Below are 23,473 nucleotides of genomic sequence, written 5' to 3'. Positions count from 1 at the left end.
CATTTTCAAGAGCTAGAGAGACAATGACTCATGCACTCAATTCTGAAGAAGTACAAAACCAGCTAACAGGGCTGCTAAAAAGGTTCACCAGACTCCATTTCTGACAGCAGGGAAATGGGAACCTCAAATGTAGTTTTCTTTTGAGATGTACAGCAGCACGACAAAAGAGGCAGAGATCCACAACCCAGACAGAAGACCTGCAGGGGCTACTGAGAGAAGTACTTATATTCAAGTCAGTCTGTCAATACTTTCAATAATTCCCTTTGGAAAAGGTTTGTTTTCTTATTTCTGCAACATTGTAAACAGTAGTCCTTTACATTCACCGTGCAATAATTACAATCAGACTTGTCAATCCATATGCTTGCTTTACCCAGATGACAGTGTCCCCAGAAAGGCACTCCCCTTATCTCTAATCCAAAGGAATAACAAAGGCTGCATCATCAACTAGCACATGCTGCCCCAAAGGAAACAATCCACCTGAGCTGATTAGCACAAAAAATAACAGAAAACCAACCCTTAAAAGACAAGTAACAAATCCTTTTATCCCAAGTTGGACTCTAAAGTAATATTCTGAAAGTATACATGAGCTTACCCTTATTCAATTTATTTTTGCAAAAAAACAGCCAGTTGTGTGACAACCTGATCTAGCTGTAGATATTCCTTTTCACTGCAGGGGAGATGGATTGGATGACCTTTAAGAGTCCCTCCCGACTCAAGTGATTCTTTAACTGTGTTGTGATACTGCTCAACTGATATTTCACACAGACCTGTGGGCTCTGAGACCCCAGCAGCAGGGGAAACCAACAGTTAAATAGGCTTGCCCAGTGCTAAGCACCACTCAAACAGATGCTGGGCAAGCAAAACTTACCATTCCACCAGCAGCACAGACCAGTGAGAGGCAAGCTGCTCACTGCTGCTCTCCTCTGCCTTCAGAGTACCACATGCTATCAGGACCTTAGTGAGAGACGCTATTCTTGTCCTGATTTTCACCTGAGAAAGGGCTGTGCTATCTTTACCCAAAGGGAAGGGAGAAGGAGAAAAGACCAGAGCTGCCTTAAGGTGAACTGGTCCTTTAAGGGACTTGAGAAAAAAATCCTACATTGCCTGCTTTTCTCAAGATCATGACTTTCAGAGAAGGCTGCAGGTCTTTCAGCTCACCTGGGCACATCTGGAAGAAGCTACTACAACCAGAACTTCCTGGCACCTAATATTTGTTCTCAGCCTAGAGGGTATTTAAAAAAAAATAACAATAAAAAAAAAGGGATTATCACAACAGACCCATGAAGAGGGGGGTTATTACCTGAACTGACCATTAAATTGATATAGCTTGCAGCTTTTGGAAGACACTATGACAGTTAAGAACTGGGATGCACAAGTTGCACATTCCACCTGATAGCACGCTGAACACAAAAGACAAACTTCAAAAGCAGAAGCCAGGAGAGGGAACATATATTAGAAAGCATTTGATGAAGTCTGCCAAATCTCTGGGTTCACAAAACTTTACTGGAATCCATATGGACCTTTCCAGCACATAAATAACTAAATTAAATCAAGATCATTGAGTCTCCCAGGCAGATAAACACAGGTACCACCAGTCTAGTTGCTTCTCCAAAACTACAAAGGTTTGTGCAGGAAATGGCAGAACAAGGCACAGACTGGCAGCAGAACTCAAAGTGGAGTGGTGTCTTACCAAAGTCCATGCGGTCCTTATGATTGCGCTGCAGGAGGCCCAACAGTAGCTGCCTCAGGTGGCTTGATGTCTCCCTGGGGATGCTAGGATTGAAAACAAAAGCAAAATGAGAGACTCTCAGTCTGTTTAAGCTACTTCTGCATATTCAGAAAGGCAAACTGCAAATGCAAACTTGCGTTGTCCCTGCTGGGCTCACTGGAGAGAGGCTAAACAGGAACATCTCTATTTGCATCCCTGCTTGGCTTTTACTCCCCATTGTAACTGCTAAGGCTACAACTAATCTAGCTGTAGTGGCCTCTCCCATGAGCACCTGCAATTCCCCCTTCGGCAGCAGTGCCAATACCATCCCTCCAGCTCTCAGCTCAATCCAGTCAATAGGCAATATTTCACACTGAATAAAATCTCTTCTACTTGCTCTAGTGGGAATAAAGAAGTCATTAAAATGAAGCAGTTCATGAGGGGAAGTTTCCAATTAAGAATCTGGTCGTGAATATGTATCACCAATTACTACCATTTTATTAAGGCATTTCTTTTTAAACACAGCTGGCAAGTGACCTTTGTCTATTTGCTTCCCTGATATACAAACAACATTTATTAACCAAAGGCCATTAAGATCTAAGCATCTGGCACCCAAAGCAAGCTAAAATTAGCACAGCTATTTCCCCACCTTCCAGTATGACCAGAAGAAAGTACTCCTTTCAATGGTCACTGCAACACAAGAGAGCCAGTAAATCACCGTTCTCACCCCAATCCCATAGGTAGATAGGAGAGAGGCCAGGGCAGATCTTTGCAACTCCAATGTACTGCGAGAAGCAGGGAATAAATGAATGGATTAAGGAAGGGAAAGCAGAGTTCAGCTCTTGCATAAGTGGATTTAGATCTGTTACTTTCCTCTGTAACCAACAGCACCGTTAGGGCCTGTAGCAGCAGGTCCTGCGTGCAGCCAGAGCAGAGCTCTCCAAATTAAGCCTAGGTGGCTCCAACTCCTCTCAGCATTAACTGTGTTTATCACGGCTGTGCCCAGCACGGCCCCACGGCCTGCCAGGCTTTTCCCAATCCCCACACAAGGGTCAGCCAAGGTAATGGCACGAGTGCTCAGCACAGTAATTTGAACTGCGTGGAGCCCGAGCCTGCTCAGTAGCACAGCATGTGGTTCACTTGGGCAGCGCTGCACTTTGCTGGGCTGGCATCACTTGCCAGCCTGCAGCCAAGGCTGACGGACGCTGGGAGAAGCAACTGTTCCTGCACGGCTTCCACAGACAGGGTGGAAAAGAAGTTGGGTCAAATGGAAGAGAGAAGGAGGGCTAGGTGGCTCTACCAGAATTCCATTCAGTCTGAAGTGAAACCAGAGATGTTGGGCAAGGTGTGTATTTATAGGCTTCATAACTATCTGGTTATTTTTCTGTGAAGTCCTAGGCTTCATCTGTGCAGGAATTTGAATCCAGTGATTCCTAGAACAGAGAATCATCCTAAACATACACCACCCTTGTTTGTATTGGAGGAGACACTTTTCCACCCCTGACACTGGAACAGCTGTGCGCTCTTCCCAGCCTGACAGAGGAGACCACAAGGACTCTGGGTGGGATGCAGATAAACTAAGAGTCAGTTTGAGCCAAGAAAAACAACCCCTTGTCAAAAAGCACGTGCCTTAGAAGCACACCAAGTCTACTTCTCAGGATACCCAGGATACCACAGCTATCAGTCTCCTGAAAAATACATTAGTGTCGGAGATCTGCAGTCCTCCAGTGTTATCATCATCATTTATTTATTCAAAACACAAAGCACTCATCCAAAATGAACCTGTTTCCCAGCAATGACTTTAGCTTTTGTATGATTTTAAAGCCAAGAAACAGGCAGGTCAAGTAGTAGACCTCAGATGCTAGAACAGACTGACAAGATGGCAGATTTACAGTCTGTTTGCCTCCTCCATCTCTCACCTCTAAAACATCAAGCTTAGAAACCTAAGCAACAAAACTGCCATTTTCCTTCCGTGATCTAGATATACTTTGCCATGCAAATCAGGGCAATGAATGTTAATTATTTAGATCAGTGCTATTAAAATTGTGAGGCCTTTGGGCTTGTTCCTACTGCCACGGGCTCCCCACCTCAGAATGGCATTTCACCTGTCAGCAACAGCATCAGCTTGGGAGGTAGAAGCTGCTGGTGAGGATTTAATCAGCTGTTCTTCCCCACCCCATTCCCAAGCCAAAACACACCATCTTCCATGGTGATGCTGGGGAGGTGGCTGCCAGCATGCCTAGCCCCAAGGAGAACAAAACCAAACACTGGCACTGCTGCTATCTGAGAATGAAGTCCTGAGTCGTTTCATGTCCCATCCTGTACTGGCAGGGCTGGTGGGGGCAGTTCATTCGTGTTTGCTCAGGAAATAGCACAGATTGCAGCTCACGTTAAAACTTACAACCTTCAGAAAGCATTAACAAAGGCCACTTTGGATCCAACTTCTACAGTGGAAAAAAAAAAAATGGGTTTGGATTTAAATACTGTGAAATTTGAGAGTTCAAAAGTAGAGTTGAGTGAAAATAGTAAACACAGAGTGTCCATAGAGAACTCACTACAAAAAAAAAGGACCAATCCCTATAAGAACAGACATGCAGTCCTCTTACAGAAAGGTTTTGTTTCTCCCCATGGCTGTCTCCTATAGCACACATAAGCCATGCAGCAGGGCAGTGTGATCAGAGGCAGGGAGCTTATTAATTGCAGTGATTTTTTTGAGTCACTACCTCAAAGGTGAGCAGCCATGTTTTACACTGTGTATGGGAAACAGAAGGTCTGCTTTCTGTTTACACAGACTATGTGGCTCCAACTATGTGTCAGTGGTTTTGCTTTGAATTGTTTCACTCGATCACACACTCAGATTCAATCTAAAAGAATACAGACCAACTTTAGTCCTGATCAAAATTTGCCTCTTTGCCATAGATCAAAATATGAAGTACTTACAGGAGAACTAAATGCTTAGCAGAAGCCATTGCTAATCACTCTGGCTTCTTTACAGCTTTTTCCCCCATCACTTGGACCTGTCTGAACTGATAAGGAAAAATCCATACAAAGCAACTCAAGGAACTTCCTGCACATGTGGCTGCATTAGCAGCTCTGCCAAACAGAAGCTAACTTTCTGGGCAAAAATGCCTTCCAATATTTGGATATGTAATCTGGAACTTCAGTCCTTTTCCTCTACTATGCTGAGATTTCCAAAGCATGCATGATGCTTGGCTTTAAGAACGTAGATCAAAAGTACAGACCACAGCAACAAAATCAAAATATACTGACAAATCAGAGCACTGATGTGCTAGCACATCACTAGGTAACATACACCCCTGGGATGAAAAGAGCTATCTTCACTGTATGACCAATGGAGACTGCAGCAGTGTCAATTTCCACAGAGGTTATAATATTTCCTCCTATTAGCAGGATGGACACAAGCAGTTGCTGTCCTGACACGTGAGAAACAGCAATGTGATCTACAGTCAGGTACAGCAGGTTACAGGAGAGAGACTGCAGTTTGGCCGCTTACATGATTCAAGAATTGCCATGATTTTTATTTTATTCTTAATAAAAGGCTGTTCTTAGCCTCAGGGAAGCCATACACCAGAAAGGACCATTGCCTGGTTCCTGACATCATTAAAATCCTGATTTTTATATATATTTTTTTGCAATAAAGGAGGGTAGCATTATCTATAGAAAGAGAGAACACCAATTATGGAAATGCAGTGTTCTTTCTCACGGGCCATATCACCATTGGTTTAAAGAATGGGGCAAGGCAAGTTGCCAAATATTTTTCAGTCATCTCTCAAGTGACAAGCTGGGAGCATGCAGGGATAGGTGTAAAGACAGAGTAAACAAGTGCATACAGACAGCAACACTGGGAAATGCTTACTTCGGCATCAGCATGTTGTTTTTCTCATAGAAGAGACGAAGATCCTGGGGGCTACTGGCCTGTAGAGGAAAAATAAAACCAGTATGTGAAACAGCTTACAATAAAGGAAGAGGATCAGCATTTCTATTTCACAGTTACTCTGAAGAGCAGACAGGCACTTTTCAAACCCTCACAGACACAATCAGAAGCTGCAGCTTGCTTTAGTCTAAAAAGCCAGCGCTGATCCAGAGTGAAAATACAGCATTTCAGCCTCCTGCCTTTCTGTCCCTGACCTGGTTCTGCCCTGCTCCCCCTTTCTGAGGGCTGAGCTTCATTTCAGTGGGCTCCAGCGCTCAGGTCAGAGCTGAGCTAATAGTCTCACTTAGGAGGCTAAACAACTGAACGTGAGGAGTCCCAGATGACAAATGACAGCTCCTGCTGCCAGCATGGATTACTGCTGCAGGGTATTTAGAAAAGAGGCAGAGTCTGTTGATGGACAAGGAACCTGAAGAAATCAGGAACATAAGGAAACAGCAGCAGAATCAGTTTTCTACTTTAAATCCAGGAAGCTAGAAGGTCTCAAGTTACAGGTCCTACTTGTGCATTAATGTACATAATTACTGGAGATGTGGACAAGCTCCCAAATTCTGAGAGAGGAGATTAAAAAAAAAAAAAGGCTTGGCACAACTGAGGTTAAAAATAACATTTCCAGTACAGAAACGCAGACAAAGATCTCCTAACGTCATTCCTCTGTTTGTTTTACACAATGAATAAATACAGGCTAGGAAGCTAACCCCAATGTCTTCAGCTTTTCTGCTTAAGCAAAGTCTCCTTATTAAAGAGAGAGTAGGCTGGGATGACACAGACAAGGTAAATATATAAATAGGGAAGGAAGATTAGAAAGATTCGCGTGCGAGCAATTAATGGTACAGCACAATGTTTAGGAAAGTGTGAACCAGGAGGCATCAGGCAGCTCTCCTGGCGTTGTGTGCTCCAAAAACCCTCAAGCCTTCCACCTACTGCCATTTCAAAATTGGAAGCATCTAAGGTCAATTAAGATGCTTAAAATGGCAAATCAGACAAGTAAACCCACAGATGGCCATCACAATACCACTAACACAGCACGGCTGGAAAAGCAGCCACAAGATGCTGTTTCAACATCACCTGTTCCCTCTGGCTGAAGATGAACATGAAGTTAAGAACTACTGAGAAAGCACAGTACAAAACTCTGAAAGAAACCAGAGGGAGCTGCTAATACCAACAGACTGCTGTAACACTGATTAGAGCAACACTTCTTGCTTAGTGTTAGCAAACCAAGCCTACTAACTTTTCTGTCAACTGGACCAAAACAGGCGTTGCTGTTTACACACTCACCCACCCAGATCCTTGCACAAACAGAGCTACTGGATTCCTAAGAGAAGGAAATCAAGCTTTCCTAGTTCTTTCTGTAATAATCTATCCTCCATCGTTCACAGACACAGCAGGGACTCAAACAGGAGGTACAAAATACATTCTTGGGAAACCACTCAAATGAATTGAGTTTGGCAAAGCATGCTGTTATGCAGATGCCGATCTCTGTCAGCATTTCCAGTCACTGCCATTCAATTTGATTTGGTAAAACTCCATGTTACACCTCACCCCTTGCAGATCTTGCACTTTAATTAGATTCCTAATATTTGGCAAACTTCAACGAGGCAAGTGTACACACTGCACCAAATGGCTCAGCCACAGCACTCTGCAGAATGAAAAATACGCCTGACAGACAATGAACAAGAAGGAACAGAGCTCTGCTCTGCTGCAGGGAAGCCAAGAGTCTGCTCACACGAGAGAGGCACAAGCCTTGGCTGTTTTCTCTGTTAGTTTCCTGTTGCAACAACTCAATTGTTTCACAAACACAATGAAGCTCTGATCTATTTCAAACACTGTTTTGTCAGAAATTTTCCTGGCAATGAAGATGGGGTATATTAAAAACAGCACATACACAAAACCATTAAGAAACCTCCTCTCAATAGAGGAGGTTTCCACCACGCCAGTGCTTAGAAACAACATCCTCAATAAAGATCCCCTCTTCACACAAGATGCTAGAGGAAGGAATTGAAGTGACAGTTCTAGGCATTAAGGACTTATCTAGAGAGATACTAATCTATAGAGATACACCCTATCTAACCAGAACATTAGGAAATCCTTGTATGCACTTAACAACTGGACCATTCAAGGTACACAGAGCCAGCTGCTACCTGTAGGACAGCACCCATCTGTCAGAAACCAGGTATGGGTACAGAATGGTACAGAATGGGTAATTCAGCTTTGTTTTCCCCACACGTAGGAGACACAGCAGCAGGCCAACTCCTGCCCTTGCTCCTCCTCTCACGTTTCTCTGGAGCAGCTGCACTGGTCTGGTTTTGTCTGTCCTTTCTATATATATAAGACAGTCAGACAAATTCAGTCTTGCCACTCTGCTCCTTTGTCCTGAGCAGCAGTGGAAATATGTTTAGCCAACACAGGCATTCAGCAGAACCTTGCCAAATCCCACTTGGTGCTGGCTGCCTGCAAATAAATTGCACCCAACAAGCAGTGGCGCTTTCAGAAGCACTCAGCACTGGATTTGTTGTGCTTGGGAGGAAGCTGGATGCAAAAGCACAGAGCTCAGTCAGAAAAGGACCAGAGACATTCACACCCTCAGTGAACAGCACTGTCTAGTCAACATTTCATAGCATACGTAATGGTATCTGCTCCAGTTAAGTGGCAAGCATCCAGGGGATCCTGAAAGCACAAGCAGCAGGAAAAAAAAAGTTATAGATATAGACAGCTATATCCTTTTTCCTTAGCTGTCCATGGAGGCTTTTCTCTCAGCTCCCACGAGAACAAATACAAGGCAAAAAGCCCGTGGCTCACTGACCACAGCAACAAGTTTATCACTGTGCCAAGTTTTGGTATAGCAGCCTACCACCACTTTTTAACCTCAGTGAGGAACACGTCTGCCTACAGACACAGAGAGGAGCTCTGGGAACAAAAGAGCAGCCCGCCTGGCAATAAACCAGGAGTTCAAATTCTGGGAATGAAGTCCTCCTCCCCCAGTTTTCTTCAAGGCCCATTTTACAACACAGCAGTTGTTTTAAGTGATATATAATCCTAGTACTTACGCCAATTGAATTGACTCAGAAACAAAGCAGCAGACTTGGTACGTCAGGCTTAGAAATTAATTTTTCATCTACCAGCTAGCTGGGATAAGAATGTACGCACACAAATTAACTCTTTCAGAGCTGCCAGACCAGCAACTTGTGCACACTCTCTCTCTCTCCCTTCCCTGCTCCTCGGCTCTCTTCATGCATCAATAGCACACCGCAGCCATACAGCAGTGAGGAGATTCGTGCAAGAGCTCCAGCAGCAGACAGCCAGGTCTCCTGGTCCTTAGCAGAACCTGATAGCCCAATCTTTTCATCTCTAAGCACAGGAGAAAGCTGCTACACTCTCAAGGCATTTCTCAGGATGGCAGCAAGACCTGGAAATGCACTGTTCAATTGCTGTCCTGGGTGAAGAGATGCAAGTGCAGACCACTTATTAGGCAAGGCAAATTAACAATTCCACATGAATACAGTGCTCAGCAAATCTTTTTATAGGGATTATGAATCCTATTAATCCCATCACTGTGGCAGACCCGCTGTTTTGTTTATGGGCATGTTTAATACAAAAAGCTCCTTATGACAGCTTCACAGGCCATCCTACCAACTGTTCACACTGAGCATCTGCAGCTTCTTTCTTCTCTGCATGCAGGGAAGGAACAGGAATGGCTTTGGGAAGTTGCCTTGAGTGACCCCGCTGCAGTTAAAATTAGAACTTTGAGACAACTATAAATCACATCCACAGACACACACTCTCATACACACATCTCTGTCTAGATTTACAAGCACTTTCTAGACTGACAGCTGCCTCAGTCTTTCCATACATGTTTGGACTTTTCTCCATCTAACCCAGTCCCCCAAAGCCCATTTATTTTTAGACACTAACTCCTTGCTACAGATAACACCGGAGTCCTTTGGGTTTGCATACCCATGAAGTTGTCCAATTGGCTCATAAACAGCTAGAGAGCCCAAATGCAGCACATTTAATTCCCATGGGAATCTCAGCTACCAGAGGTGAGGTGCTGTCCTGGACAGTCTGGAAGGGAATGCATTGTGAAGATTTAACCTCAAGAGGTTACCATGAGAAATCCAGTTGCTGGCTGCCCTGCACAACCAGGTTTGCTGGTGGCACCATGCAAAGCAAGCCTATTATCTCTCCATCCATTTCTAGATGTGTCCTCCCCATCAAAGCACCAGCTTTGGGGTCTCCCCAATAACTCTGGCCACAGGTCCACCACTTTATCAACCATCCTTGCCTCTCCTCTTAAAAGCCTGCAAACAACAGCCTGCCTATCAGCAAATTCTTACAAAACAGTCATGCCAACAAAGAAATAAAACTTGTTAACCTTTAACTAGATTTCCTACATCTGCCCTGGCCAGGCTTCATTCACCTGAAACTTGCAGCCTAGAGAAGGCAGTTTGTGACACAGTCAAAACAAATAGAGGGTACATAGAGAACCATCTGGGCTGAGATTTTCTTTCTCCCTAATCAAACAAATCCACAGCTGCTACTGCAGTAACAAATGAGGCTAGCATTTTGTTTCAAAACACAGACCCCAAAAAAAGAAAAGGGCATGGGGAAAAAAGTAAATCAAAACAGAGAAATAAATGACCCCCCCCAGCCCAACAGATGCCAAATGCATATGGGAGAGAAAGAAGTCATTGGGTCAGGCAAACACTGAGCAAAGCAATGAGCAGGGACTGAAGTACCCTTTCATTGCGCAGTGCAAAGCCAGAGAGTGCCATGGCTCAAAGGGACGCAGGCATTGCAGGACTGCCTCACCTCTGTGTGAGCCTGAGGACTCATGGTCAGAATAACAGCAGTCCATTGTCCATCTTCCCATCTAAAACCTTGGCTGGAGAGCTGAATGAAGCTGACTGGGATTTAATTTTATTTTCTGTGAGAAACCTTCACTCTAAGAGCAAACATTTTCAGAAGAACATTTCTGTGACGTGCTTCAGTGACAGATAACAAAGGCTACCTAACTCTTTTCAAAGAAATCAGATGCCCCAAGGTTGTATGAGATACTTTCAGTGGAAAAACTTAAGTGAAAAAACACCTGTGGAAGTCACACAGGTGCAAGCTAACACCACCTGAAGGAGCACAACATCACAGGCCTTCAGAGACTGAAAGGCTCCAAGAGACAAGACTTAATTGGTGCAAGGCTCCCCAGTGCACACAGGGTCAAAGCTTGCTTTCTCTATGCCCCCCTTTTTTTTTCTCCTTAATGCACAAATATTTTCTTTCATCCCAGCAGTCATTTTCTCCACTCAAAGACACCAACAGCAACAACGAGTGGATGCAGCCAGCAAATGGGAGCCATTCAGGAGTTTCCATCTACTTAGTAGGGATGTTTATAAAAAGGAAACATGCACAGGAAATGAAGCCTTGTGCTAAATAGAGACTAAGCTGGTGGGTAGAATGTAAGACACTGGAATGGAAGAGGCATATAGTAACAGGGAAAAAATTACTCTGAGGGGGGAAAAAAGTTCTTTGCTCTGAGATAAAAATCAAAACATACCATCAGTTTATTTCTGTATTTGTACACTGTTGCCTACAACAGACAGTGAATTCACTTTTTCCCTCCTGGTGATGTAACTATATAAACATTCAAGGTCTCATATGAAATTGTCAAGAGGTGTGGAGCTATAGCTCAGAAAATCCTGCAGCACATAAAGTTTGGCCTACTACACGAGCATAGATTTCACTCCTCCTCACCTTTGGGGGAAAAAAAAAAAAAACAACAAAACAGGATGAAGAGAAGACAGAACATGAGGGGAAAAAAGGCCACAGATCACATTTGTCCTAACTGATCTGAAGCCAAAGCACTGCCATGAACTGGAACTGACATCAGTATGCAAATCTGTGGTTTCCTGTTTTTCCATGGATCAGAAAGATGAGCTCTGCAGAACTCAAACATCGAATAAGTAAAGAAGCATCAACAACCTGAGCATCTCTCTGCTATGCTATAAGCCAGCAAGGAAAACACCTGCCAAGCACAGTGCTTTAAGTGGTTGTAAGGAAGAGTGTGCAGATCTCACCGGGCATGGAAGAAAAACTAAGTAACATGCAATGTACTCTGTCACACTAATGACTGGGAACAAGACAAACACACAGTTTAGATTAACTCCAGCTATATATGAGATTAAAGGTATGTGAAGTAATCTTAAACTTGTGTAAGATTGAAGTAAGTTCTCCATCAATTGGGAATTTAAAATCAGAGGATGTTTTTCAAAACTGATGTTTTCTAACTCAGCCAGCACTTGTGGCATAAATTACAGGGTGGAGTTTTACCAGACTGCACTGTGTTTGAAGGGGTTTGGACTTGATCAACTTAAACATTTCAGGTTGGAAAGGATTACTGTGAGATGACAGAAGATACTTTAGCTAAGAACCTAATTAGCTGCTCTAAAAACAAAAGTTACTTCAGCTGCTACACATTACCACCAAATCATCCTTAATATTAACTTGCAATTGTCCTTTCATAATTGGTGCTTGTAATTCTGTTGGGTATACATTGAGCATAGCATCATAAATACAAACTTTATTTAAGGAAAAAATAAAGCAAGTGTGTGCCTGGAAATACCACTGCTTTAGCTGGTCCATGATAACTTTCCTAAGGAGATAACCTTGCTCAAGGATTTATAACCATGAAACACATCTCATTGACATACAGCTCAGAAAAAGAAAGGGGTCTCATCTTCTGGTATCATCTCCAGCATTAAAATATATAAAATACCACATTGCCAGTATGCTGGACTGACAGACAAGGGCAAAGCTGGTTCCACGTGACAATAAAGATCACAGATACTTCAGAGGAAGTGGATTTAGAAAATAGTAATAGTGAATTTGGAGGAAAAAAAAAAGATCCAGAAACCTTAGATCTAAGCAACTCACCTGAAAAGGAGCCTTTCCTGTCAGACACTGATAAATGATGGTTCCAATACTCCAGAGGTCAGCTTTGGCATCGTAGTGTTGAGACATAATGACTTCTGGTGCCTTTTTAGGGAGAGAACACAAATTTGACTTTTACAAAGGGTGCAGATATTTTTGGCGGGTGCAAGAAAAGGAGCAGAAGTCACCACTATGCTTTAAAAACCCTTATGCTGTTACACCTCTTTTGGAAAAACACAGTTCTGTCCCACCCCAAGCATACCATTTTCTGCTGAACCAACTGCACTCAGAAGTTTCTTTGAAACCACACAGATATTCTGAAGCAAAGCAAACAGCAGGTAAGTGACTGAGAAAAGCAAAGGCTCACATTGCACAGGTAAACTTTAACTTCTATCCTGATCAGCATCACTTGTATTTTCCTTACTTAGTCCAAGATGGCAGCATATTAATCATGCTCCAGAGCTTGCTGCCAAGGCCACAGTTTGGTTTCAAAGCCAAATCTGTGTGCTGCAGTCCAGCAGTGTAAGCCCCACTGTGCCTCAGACTCTGCTTTCCAACCCCACACTGTGTCCTTGGCTGCTCTCTCCCAGGCCTGCTCCAGAAGCTGGACACGGTTCCAGAAGCTGTAGGTTCAGCACACAGCATGCACGGGGAGCAGCAGCAATGCAAGAGGGGCAGAAGGACAGGCTTGCTAATCCCACACATTTGTAACAACAGATTTCATCGTAGCATTGCCAGCATGGAACAGGATCAATTTTCTAGCAACGTTAGGAGCAAAGGCCACACGTAACAGAAAAAAGTGGCAGTGAGAAAGTTAGGGACAGACAAGCTCCTGTCAACAAGGGATGACACCAAGCAAAGCCAGAGGACAAGAACCGCAGATGAGGGTTTCAAGCCTCACGTGACATGGATCATATCAGCATTCAGCCACAAAGCTTGCTGTGGTTAACATGCCCTTCTTTGTAAAGAAGCAAAATGAAAAGAGCAGCAATGGGCTAGGAGGGAACAAGGGCTTGCCTTCCTGCAGATGTTCCCAGCTAATGCACACAATCCACAATAGCAATAAAGACAGGCTTCAAATATCCCCTAAATTTCAGTTTCATCCTCCCTACTGACCTTCCCTCAAACCTATCTATCAGTAACTAGAGAACAGCAACACGAAGCATTCTGAGATTCCCTGTCCAGAGGTCTTGAAATTAAAAATAAAAAATAGCAAGCAAGAGGTCATTGGTAATTTCTTCCAGGCCTTAAAAGCCAGACATTTTGATTTACTTTCACAGGAGACTCAGAAAGAAGTATTACTAAAAATAGACATTTCAGGAAACTCTCCTAGGAGAAAAAAAAAATGACATCATCTTCACATATAGCATAGTTCAAATAAACATCAGACTTCAAAGAAAGAGAAAGGGAGGAAGTCTGTTTTGCTCAAGTTTGTGCTGTGGAACAGACTACCAAACACACTCCCTCTGTGCAGCGCACCACAGTCCAGCCTAACTCTTTGCCTAAAGGGTTCAGACTTAAAAGCATGACAACGTGCCTATGGTCCCCAGAACACTTCTAAGAACTTTAGCCTAAACTGATCTATTACAGCTCTCTACTTTGAGCTCAGGCACCCACAGCCACCAGAACCATCACATGGCTGGCTTTGACATTTTTATTTCTAGCCTGGCTTTATCATTTTTAATTTCACAGACTTTATGCAACACTGAGGTCCTGACTACTTCCATGAACACAAACAACAGATCACCTCCTCATATCCAGGTTCTAGACTAAAACATGCAAAGGAAGAGGAAGGGAGCATTTTGTTTCTTAAACTCATCTGTTTCTCAACCTAAGGAGCCACCCTTGAAGTAGTTGGTTTGGTGGAAGAGTCAGTGTGCATAGGGTGGTTAGAGCAGTGAGAGAGAGCAAGTGAAACTCACTGCAAACAGAAGCAGATAGGCTCCATTTACATCAATTCCCTGAGTACAAAACATACTTTGCTGTAAGTTAGCAAGAAAGGCAATAAGGCAATATCTGTGTCTAAATACGTTCATAGGACTGAGAAGATTTCGCAAGACTGAAGAGCAAAGATCAGCTGGAATTTTACAAAACTACTGTTACACTGGGACCTTCCTCATTCCTCAGCATTCTAGCTTTCTCAAAAACAACTGCAAGACTAAGAGTGACAGTGGGCTTGTGGAACCACAGCCTCAAAAAGGCCTGCTGAAGCAATGATTTACTGAGGTTCTTCAACAAGGAAGCAACACTTGAAATACAGCCAGATGTGTGAAATACCATCCTGGCCCTCACTCATCGCTGCTGTTGCTTCGCTTAGCAGAGGAATTACATTTCATTGCCCAGTGCCTTCAGCAGAGAGGCTCTGCTCATCCCTGGGAGACGCAGTTTTTGGGAGCAGAGAGAAATGAATGTTCTGCTTTGTTTAGTTTTACTTATGAACAGCTCACCTGAAAATTAGACAACAACACAGGCATCTGTTGTCAGGCACTACCAGCAGCTAGAACTCAGAAGTATCTCTGCCTAACAGATGTTTGTTTGTTTGTTTTTTGGTTTTTGGGTTTTTTTTTAGACAAGTAAATAAAAATCCACTTTCAGAGGTGGGAAAACTAATGAAAAATGAAGTTTTGTTTCTGGGGAGACAAAGCAAAAGCAATACAGAAAAACTTGTAAGCAAGCACACTTACCATGTACATTGGTGAACCACATAAAGTTGCTGCCATCATATTATTCTGCAGGTAACGGGCAAATCCAAAGTCAGCTACGAAAAGAAACAGAGGTGGATCAAGATCAGACACAGCAGCTCCAGAAAGCCTGTACCTTTGCTGTTGATTCCCATAGTTCCTGTGAGCTCTCACAGCAGGTAAAGTACCCCACCTGAACCACAGAACAGATACCTCTCCCTGAGCAGTAACACTCATACACTCATTGCACAATACAGACACAAGAAAAAGAAAGACCGAGCTGCTTAAAGTATTCAGAAGAATAAATTCTCAACCATTTCCAGAAATCAGCAGTAACTTTTCTGTATCTACTGGCCTGCATTCCAGAATGCCAGCTGCTAAAATTTTCTTGACTTCAGAGATGGTGTGCCAGTTCACACTAGCCAATTCACCTGCTGCTGTCTCAGCTTTCAATTTGCAGAACTGAAAGTTACCCTCCATTGAAAAGTATAACAAGCATCCAAGAGAAACCACTGCTTGCCACCATCAACATTTCTTGAACCGCCCTCCTGAAAAACAGTCTTAGTCTGTTCCTTCAGAGGGGAGAAAGCTGAACCATTAGTTCACCTGACAGATGGAAAAGCCAGGGGCTAGGAATAAAATATGAATTACATCTACAGGTTACTCAGCATCTGATCATATGATATTAAGAGGTTCTCTCAAGGTTACTAGATATTTCAAGCCAGGAGATATCTGACACAGCTGTTTACACTGTCACCTGTCACTAACTGGAATGGCTAGCTATTCCCTGGACCACTTGTTTCTCGGGGAAGTAGGAAGAAGGCTGAAGAGCAGCCATGCAGCCCTCCTGTGTCTACAATTCCCAGTCACTTCCATCTCCCAGATAATTCTGCACTTCACAAAATCAATCAGCCATAGCCAAATTGGCAGCAGATTTTAAAAAACTTTTCCACTGAATACTATTTCTCCACTAAATGAGAGCCCTTGCAGCACACTGCAGGATTCAGGCAAGAAATAGTTGTATTTAATCAGTGTTAGCTTCAGTCTGTGAATAATACTATGACCTGACAGATTTCCACATATCTGTGGGTGATATTAGCCAGCACTTGTTTCTGAGGCCTACAAAGGATAAGTGGAGTTTCTGGAGCATTTCTCCCTGCTACAGGACCAGCTATGCTACTTGCCATCTTCCTTAACAAATATGCAGAAAGTGAATGTCTTCAAGACATTAGCTGGCTCTAATTCAGACTTTGAGATGCGCCCGACTTCCTTTGTGCTGTGAAGCCAGCCAGAAGAGCAGTGAGTTTTAGGCCTTAGAGACACCAGCATTTACCCTCAGCTCTAATAAAAGACATACATAAATCACTGCAGCTGCTCTTTTCTTGGTAAGCCTGGAGATTACAAACCTATTAGGGCAAGTTGGTATCTGTTTTTACAAAGGGAGGTACTGTTCAGCTTGGAAACAGAGCAAGACTCACTCAATTTATTTTGCATTAATCTGTGTCCTGACAGAGCAGAAAGCTCTGCTGACTGGAGGCTTGCTGAAGTTACCTGAGCTTGGCTATTTCTGGCAGAGAAACTAATTGAGGAAGTAATAAAACATTAGGACATATTAAAAAGTGTAGAAATTCCTTTTTTCCTCCTAGACATTTCCCAAAAGAAATTGAGGCTTGCCACATATCTGTAACCAAACTCCCTTGAGAGGTGATCGGGTGACACTTGTAACAGGGTCTTACCAATCTTTATGCGAATGTTGTTGGGATTTGATTTCCTGCCTCCAGCGTAGGAGAGGAGGATATTCTGTGGTTTCAGATCCCGATGGATGATGCCTTTGCTGTGCAGCATTTTCATTGCACCTGCTATCTGCTGGAGAAAGAGCCTGATGGTGTCTTCACTAAGTGTCCGCATAGCTACAGAGAAGGAAAAAATAACCACAGATGAAAGAATTACAATGGTAGTTCTCCGAAGGGCCCAGAGGATTGATACTCTATAGCTATTAACCACAATTTGGCATTCTTTCCTTCCACATAGGGTTTTTTTTCTCCACACGCTATTTCTAAATTATTAAAGCAGACATTAAAAGAGACTTTTTGCATTCCTAGTTTATACAGTGGCCAAGGCTGTTTTCAGCCTTGAGAGTCTAACGGTTACGGTGAACTCAGGTCAGCAATTGATGCTGAATCTGGCTCATGAGCTGGGCCCAAAAATGACATTTGATGAGGTTTAGGGCTTCCCTCAGCAAGAGCTGCCAGCTAGCTTGAAGCTTCCAGCCAGGCAGAGCCTGCAGCCTGATGACTGGAAGGCCTTTGAGCTATGGTCAACAGCGACCAGACACCTAAGGTTACAGCTTCGAGGAGAGTTTTGTTTAAACCTGGAAACACAGGCAGGATTGGAATTTGTGCCTGTAGGAGGAATTAAGGCCACCAGGTATCTGTAGCGTTGGGATACAAATCCAAGCCTAGGCCTAACCCTCATGCATCACTACCCACTAGAACAAACCATAATTCCAATGCAAATCCAGTGTATTTGGAATATCCTTAATTCTAATAAAAGTACCCCTAGCAATTGGCCCCTGCCAATTTGTAAACATATCTAAAAAATAATCAAATTCTGTAAATATGGAAGAACTGAACTTCACTCTCCCAAGCTGCAGGCTTCCTAAAAAACATGGTGTGAGAGCTAAGAAACATTAAAGAAATTAAAATAATATTCAGCTGGACCTTCTGATCAAACTGAAGTGACTTACGCTCTTGTTATTCTAAGAGTCACAGGTATGAAACTCTTGCCAAAGCCAGGAACAGCCTGCTGAACAAACCACAGGACCAGCAGTGCTACCAGCCTGCTTCCTTATCAGTCACCAAGCAAGTCAGGCTTAAAGAAAGCACCATTCCACTTAGAGTAATTTCTTTTGTAGAAGGTCCCTGAAAATAACTTGGGACTTCATTAGTGTTTTTCCAGCTGCTCTCCAGTAAGACCTTAAAACAAACTGGCAGGAACTTCAAAATGCTGCTCTACTTCATCTGCTAGAAGGGAGGAATCCTTATGAAAACACACATAAGGCTGCAAGCAGCTTTAACACAACACAGGAAATTAAAAATCTAACTTTTGAAATATGCACATGGGAAAACAGCAAGGGACACAGATAAGTTAAACAGTGTTTAGAACAGAAAGACTCCCACCACTCCCAAAGCTCGCTGTTCTAGAAAGAGGCACAAGCAGAGCTGAAATGTCACTATAGCTATCAGCCAGCCCTGGACTCATACATGTGACAGGAGAGCACGTGTATATAGAGTTTCTCTCCCCTCACTGGGCCTTCTTCCCTCATGAACTGGCACTCAGCTGGAATCCAAAAAGAACTCTTCTGCAATAAGGAGAGGTTCTCTGAGGAGATTTTAAAGATATCAAGAGGCAGCTTAGACACAAGTCTACCAAACCTACTTGCATCTTCTGGGAAAAGCATTGCCTGCTCTTTAACAACTGCAGCAGGGAAACCTATTCAGAAACAGTTAAATCACCACCCTTACACAGAACAGCAGGAGTTCCAGAGACTTCTGCCCAGCTCAGCTCAGGCCTAGGAAAGGACAGGTTGTCTCATTTTCTCCCAGACAAGAAGCAAAACGTGGAACTTGGCAGTTCTTAACATTAAGCAGGCAATTATGAACTCCTGGCTAAGTACGCTTTGCCTCTAGCAGAGAAGCTGCTTTGTTTAGAGCTTTGTCCTGACCTGCAGCTCCAGCAGCACGCTGCATCCCTCCAGGCATCACCTCCCTTTTACATAATGTGGTGACTGCGAGACTAACACAACTCTAGCCATCATCCCTCAGCCAGGATCAGGAAAAAATATTCATCTGAATAAAATAAGGCCTTAAGTTACCAATCTCCAAAAGAGAAGTTCTGTTTGAAGTTCTTAACGCTACAAAACTGTTGTGCTCTCGATACATGATGCATTTAAGCTCTTGTCCTGAGCCTGCAGAGTCCTCCAGTTCATCTGCTGTGGCACAAAGAGGGCACCATGCTGCAGCACAGCAAAACTGGGCACAGATCTGCTAGATTCTTGGTAGCATGAAGTCTCAAGACTTGTTGCAGTGCTGCAAGGCAGGGCTGCGAAATTAAGAAGCTGCCCTCAGCAACAAAGTAAGCTACATCGGGAGCACAGGGGCATACCCTTTACCTCACTCCATCAACAGACATCACAACACAGAAAAACAAAGGTCCTTATCTCATACTCAGCCCATCAGTCTACAAAATGACAGCAGCAATCTCCAACTGAAGGACAGAGAAATAAATGCAACTGTCACTGTCAGAGACAGAAGACTCTGGAGAGTTCAGCAAAAAGGTACAAGTGCTATTCCTTCAAACTCAGGGATTCAAAACACCACAGTGGAAGCTTGAAGGGTCAGACTCATGGTCCCTTCACACTTTGCAGCACCTGGATTTTTCAGAGTACTGGCAATAACTCATTTTGACACATTCTTCCTACAGACATCTTTCTCATTTTCTTCAGACTAGCAGATTTAATTCCACATCAGGTCACCTTGTTCTACAGCAACCAGGAGAAGCAGCATTAGCCAGAAAATTTCTGACAGCCAGAAACATTTACACATTGGTCTGCAAATTGGTCTGTAGACAACTCCCATTAGCACAGGGAGAACATATAGGACACTCATTCAAGTCAGATATGGAGAACAAAACAACCCACTGTCTACTGCACCTCAAATGGGGAAACTTGCACTTCTGCCCCTGCAAAAAGAAGAATTAAAAAAAAAAAAGCAATTTATTTCTCATCCTCACCAGCAAACTGCTGGAAAAATACTGAGCTTGCACTGCAGTCTGAGCTTCTCCATGGAGGCCTGTGGTCAGCAACACATTCTTGCAGAGAAATGTTTCACAAACCTCACTTTGCTGCTCCTGAGAAGTAATAATATCCCCGTGTTTATTTTCATGGGCTCCACTTCAGTGACGAGGCACTCTGCTTACTGCCCTGGGAACAGCAGGTCAGTAGATCAGAACAAACATCGACTGCGGGTCAGCACAAGGCCTGCATGCCTGGTAGCTCCCAAGGCACAGGAGAAGGATGGAACCACCTAAAAAGGTGGTTTGTGGGCAGCTCTGTGCAGACATGCAGCGTGTTTCACCTGGCAAGGGACTGCTAGGCAAGCTGTAGCACACAGGCCTTGGCAGCTGATCCAGGGGTAACATCGGAGCATACTTGATGGTTATGCGACATTTTCCATTTTGGAAAAGTTATTTAGGAAAAATAACTTCTCTTACAGGTCCACAGGTATCTCAGACAGAGGCTTGATGCAGTCACACTTACTCCCCAGAGGCCAGGCAGATTTATCGGGGGTCCATCCCACAACTCCTCCAGCTGTGCTCACCCAGCACGTGGCCGGTGTGACTCCTGAGAGGGATCCTCCTGCACGAGCCACAGCACTACCATGAGGCAGACTGAGTCTCACCATGGATATTCTTAATTGCCCACCTGCAAGGGGCAGCACAGACGACCTCACACCTCACAAAGCACTGCCCACAGCTACTCCAGACTAGAAGATGACAGCTCCTTGCATGTTTCATGGTCAAATCAAGAAGCGTCCTGTTCAGATGCAAAGGTCTCTCCAGAGATGTGATCTCCAAGAAGCAGCTTTTTAGAAGAGTCAGGAATACATGCTTATGAACTACCTACAGCAGCCTGTCCTGTGTCAACACCAACTCACAGAATTTAAAGAAATTTTAGACCAACTGGCTCTGATCTCCTGTTATAACCACAGAACTCACACAGCAAAACCAGCAACTTCTGAAATGCCTCTCAGTTCTACCATATATTACAGAGATCCACCACTGCAAGCTCACAACATACCTTTTATTTAAAGCTGTGATGGCTTTAAGTGAAAGATCTCATTTGAACAAGATCTATCAGAAGAGAAATCATTAAACAACGCAGAAGCTCTGCTCAGTAGAATACTACAATCTTAGCTTGTACCAAAGAGGTGAGGCTGGCAGTTTAATCCGACACAAGTGCACGCTACATTAAAACGTGCACATATGCACGTCGTCCAGTTATAAGGACAAGGAGAATTAGAGTGCCTTTTGATTCAACACAGAATTACCATATTGCCTAATGCTTGTAATTAGAGGGCAGAATGGATTGGGAAGCTTACAAGCATCTCATTCAATGAGAACCAAGGGATTTGCATGTGCTGCTTGCGTAAGTGCTGCAGGAGCTATGAGCAAAAATGTCGGAGGAGTCAATGGGAAAGTAGATGCTGCATTGAAATACAATCATGCAATTATCAAAATAACTGAAGCAGCACAATAAGTGCTCAGTAAAGATGAGCTCCTGTGCTCATCCAGTGAAATACTCTGGAATAAATATGAATTTTCCAAGATGAACTTCCTTTCGGTAAAAAATTATCATCAAAAATCATCCTGAGTGCCTGCAAAAATGCACATCTTTGGAATAACTCCTCTCCAAGTGCTGGAATAGAGAAAGCCACACAATGGAAGAGCTGAGATGAGCATCCAGGCCTTAGTATTTGAAAAACCCAGATTTCTGTTTTAGTGATGAGAGTAACTCTCTCTCTTTCTGCTGACCTTTACTGTCCAACTCCTTCTGGATATCTGTGCCTGCTCAGCTTTCTTCTTTACTGGCAACTGGCATACAGATGTTGAGGAGTTAGCATAAAACTAAACAGCCTCCAGTTTCCCAGTGACAACCACAGTTGGGGATAAAATACTTCAGAAGTAAAAAAAAAAAAACAACAAAACACAAGAACAACCCAGAGCTAGTGGTAACTTTTTCCAACTAACTCGAGCATAGAAGGACCAAACCTTATCCCAGGCAAATTGGAATAAAACTCAGTTTTACTTTGCAAATATAATTCATTGTCACTTTCTCAGACTAGCCACCATTTTCCTGAGCACTCTCGTTTGATAAATGAGGAAGTGAGCTTTGCTAATAGCCTAGCTAATCGTACAGGATGCTTCACTTTTTGGGTGGAGGAAGAAAAAATACAGTACACATAAAAGCAGCAGTATGAGAAGGAAGTTCTTCTATAAACCCATGTTTTTAGAAACCGTTCAGCTAGAAGCTGTGTTCTAACTTGTACACAGCCTTGTCAACAAGCATGCACAACTCAGTGCTTTAACATCAACAAGGTTCATTTCATGTGACCAAAAGCTAAAACTTTACCAGAACACGGGCAACACTGAAGTTTGACTACTTTGAAAAGCACTGCATCATTAACATTTACTTCTTGTGTTAAATAAGCAGGTATCAAATACAAAGCCATTTCCACTTGGTATTCATAACAATATATCAAAGATGTTGCTTTTAAAGCATAGCAACAGCCAACAGATGCAAAACACCATCATCTATGTAAAAAAGCACACTAAACCCAGATTTAAAAAAAATAAATAAATCACTTCTATCTTATCCACATCTTAAACTAAGAAAACACAAGAAAAGCAGAACGTTTCTTCATTTGCCTTAACTACTAATACTTTCTGAAAATTTGCAATCCTCAGACAAACACATCTGCATGAACAGAGCGTGCAACATACTAGCATCAAGCCTGAAATAATCACTGTAAGGATATCAACACTAGCTGTAGGACAGATGTAAATTTAGCTTTTAATCCTTCAATTTCTGCCATTTCCCAGCATCGTGTACCTCAAATAAGCAGCCTGAAGGATTATCCAGCTGAATAGCTTTAAATTTTAACAATGAACAAAACTTTGTTTAACTATAACCCAGAGCCACACAAGAAATGAGATTAAAGTTATTTCCTCCTATTTAGTAATCTTTTAGTTAGCATGCAAAAACAAGAAAGCTAATTTAAAATAAGAAAAGCAGAGCCATAGACCAGCAGAAGTGTAAGCAACTTGTTAAATGTGTTATTCTCCTTCTGTTCAAAGAATTCATGAGGTCACCCTACACTGTACTACACCTACCTGCACCTGTACTGAGGTATAAACTGATTTTCATACACACCAGCATGCAGTATCTCTGCAGAGGGCTGCACTGAAAAAAACTTGCAAGGCTCCAGTCCCTGCAGCACAACTGAATAACGTGGAAAGCACACTTTGTTCAATTTAATGGCAAAGATACACTTCAGTTTCACCAAAAGAGTCTTTGAGACAGCAGTAACAGATATCCATGCTATACTACCTCAGAGATCCTGAAGCTTGAAGATTTCATCACCCCCACAACAC

At 43.1% G+C, this 23,473-nt stretch overlaps 1 protein-coding gene across 4 annotated transcripts in view; it reads right to left on the bottom strand.

The window, feature by feature from the left end:
- The window catches only part of ULK1 (unc-51 like autophagy activating kinase 1), a 91,440-nt gene that overhangs the window by 36,837 nt on the left and 31,130 nt on the right, over window positions 1-23,473 (bottom strand). For all 4 annotated transcript variants that reach the window (XM_048964540.1, XM_048964538.1, XM_048964537.1 and 1 more), the window contains 5 exons: window positions 16,999-17,172; window positions 15,266-15,339; window positions 12,585-12,686; window positions 5,586-5,644; window positions 1,691-1,773 (listed from right to left, as the gene is read on the bottom strand). In XM_048964540.1, the coding sequence (XP_048820497.1) occupies window positions 1,691-1,773; window positions 5,586-5,644; window positions 12,585-12,686; window positions 15,266-15,339; window positions 16,999-17,172 (492 nt within the window). The remainder of the gene's footprint in view (window positions 1-1,690; window positions 1,774-5,585; window positions 5,645-12,584; window positions 12,687-15,265; window positions 15,340-16,998; window positions 17,173-23,473) is intronic.

Source organism: Lagopus muta, chromosome 17 (genome assembly GCF_023343835.1).
Source record: "Lagopus muta isolate bLagMut1 chromosome 17, bLagMut1 primary, whole genome shotgun sequence".
In the NCBI taxonomy this organism is placed as follows: Eukaryota; Metazoa; Chordata; class Aves; order Galliformes; family Phasianidae; genus Lagopus; species Lagopus muta.
This window is presented reverse-complemented; position numbering and strand designations above follow the sequence as displayed.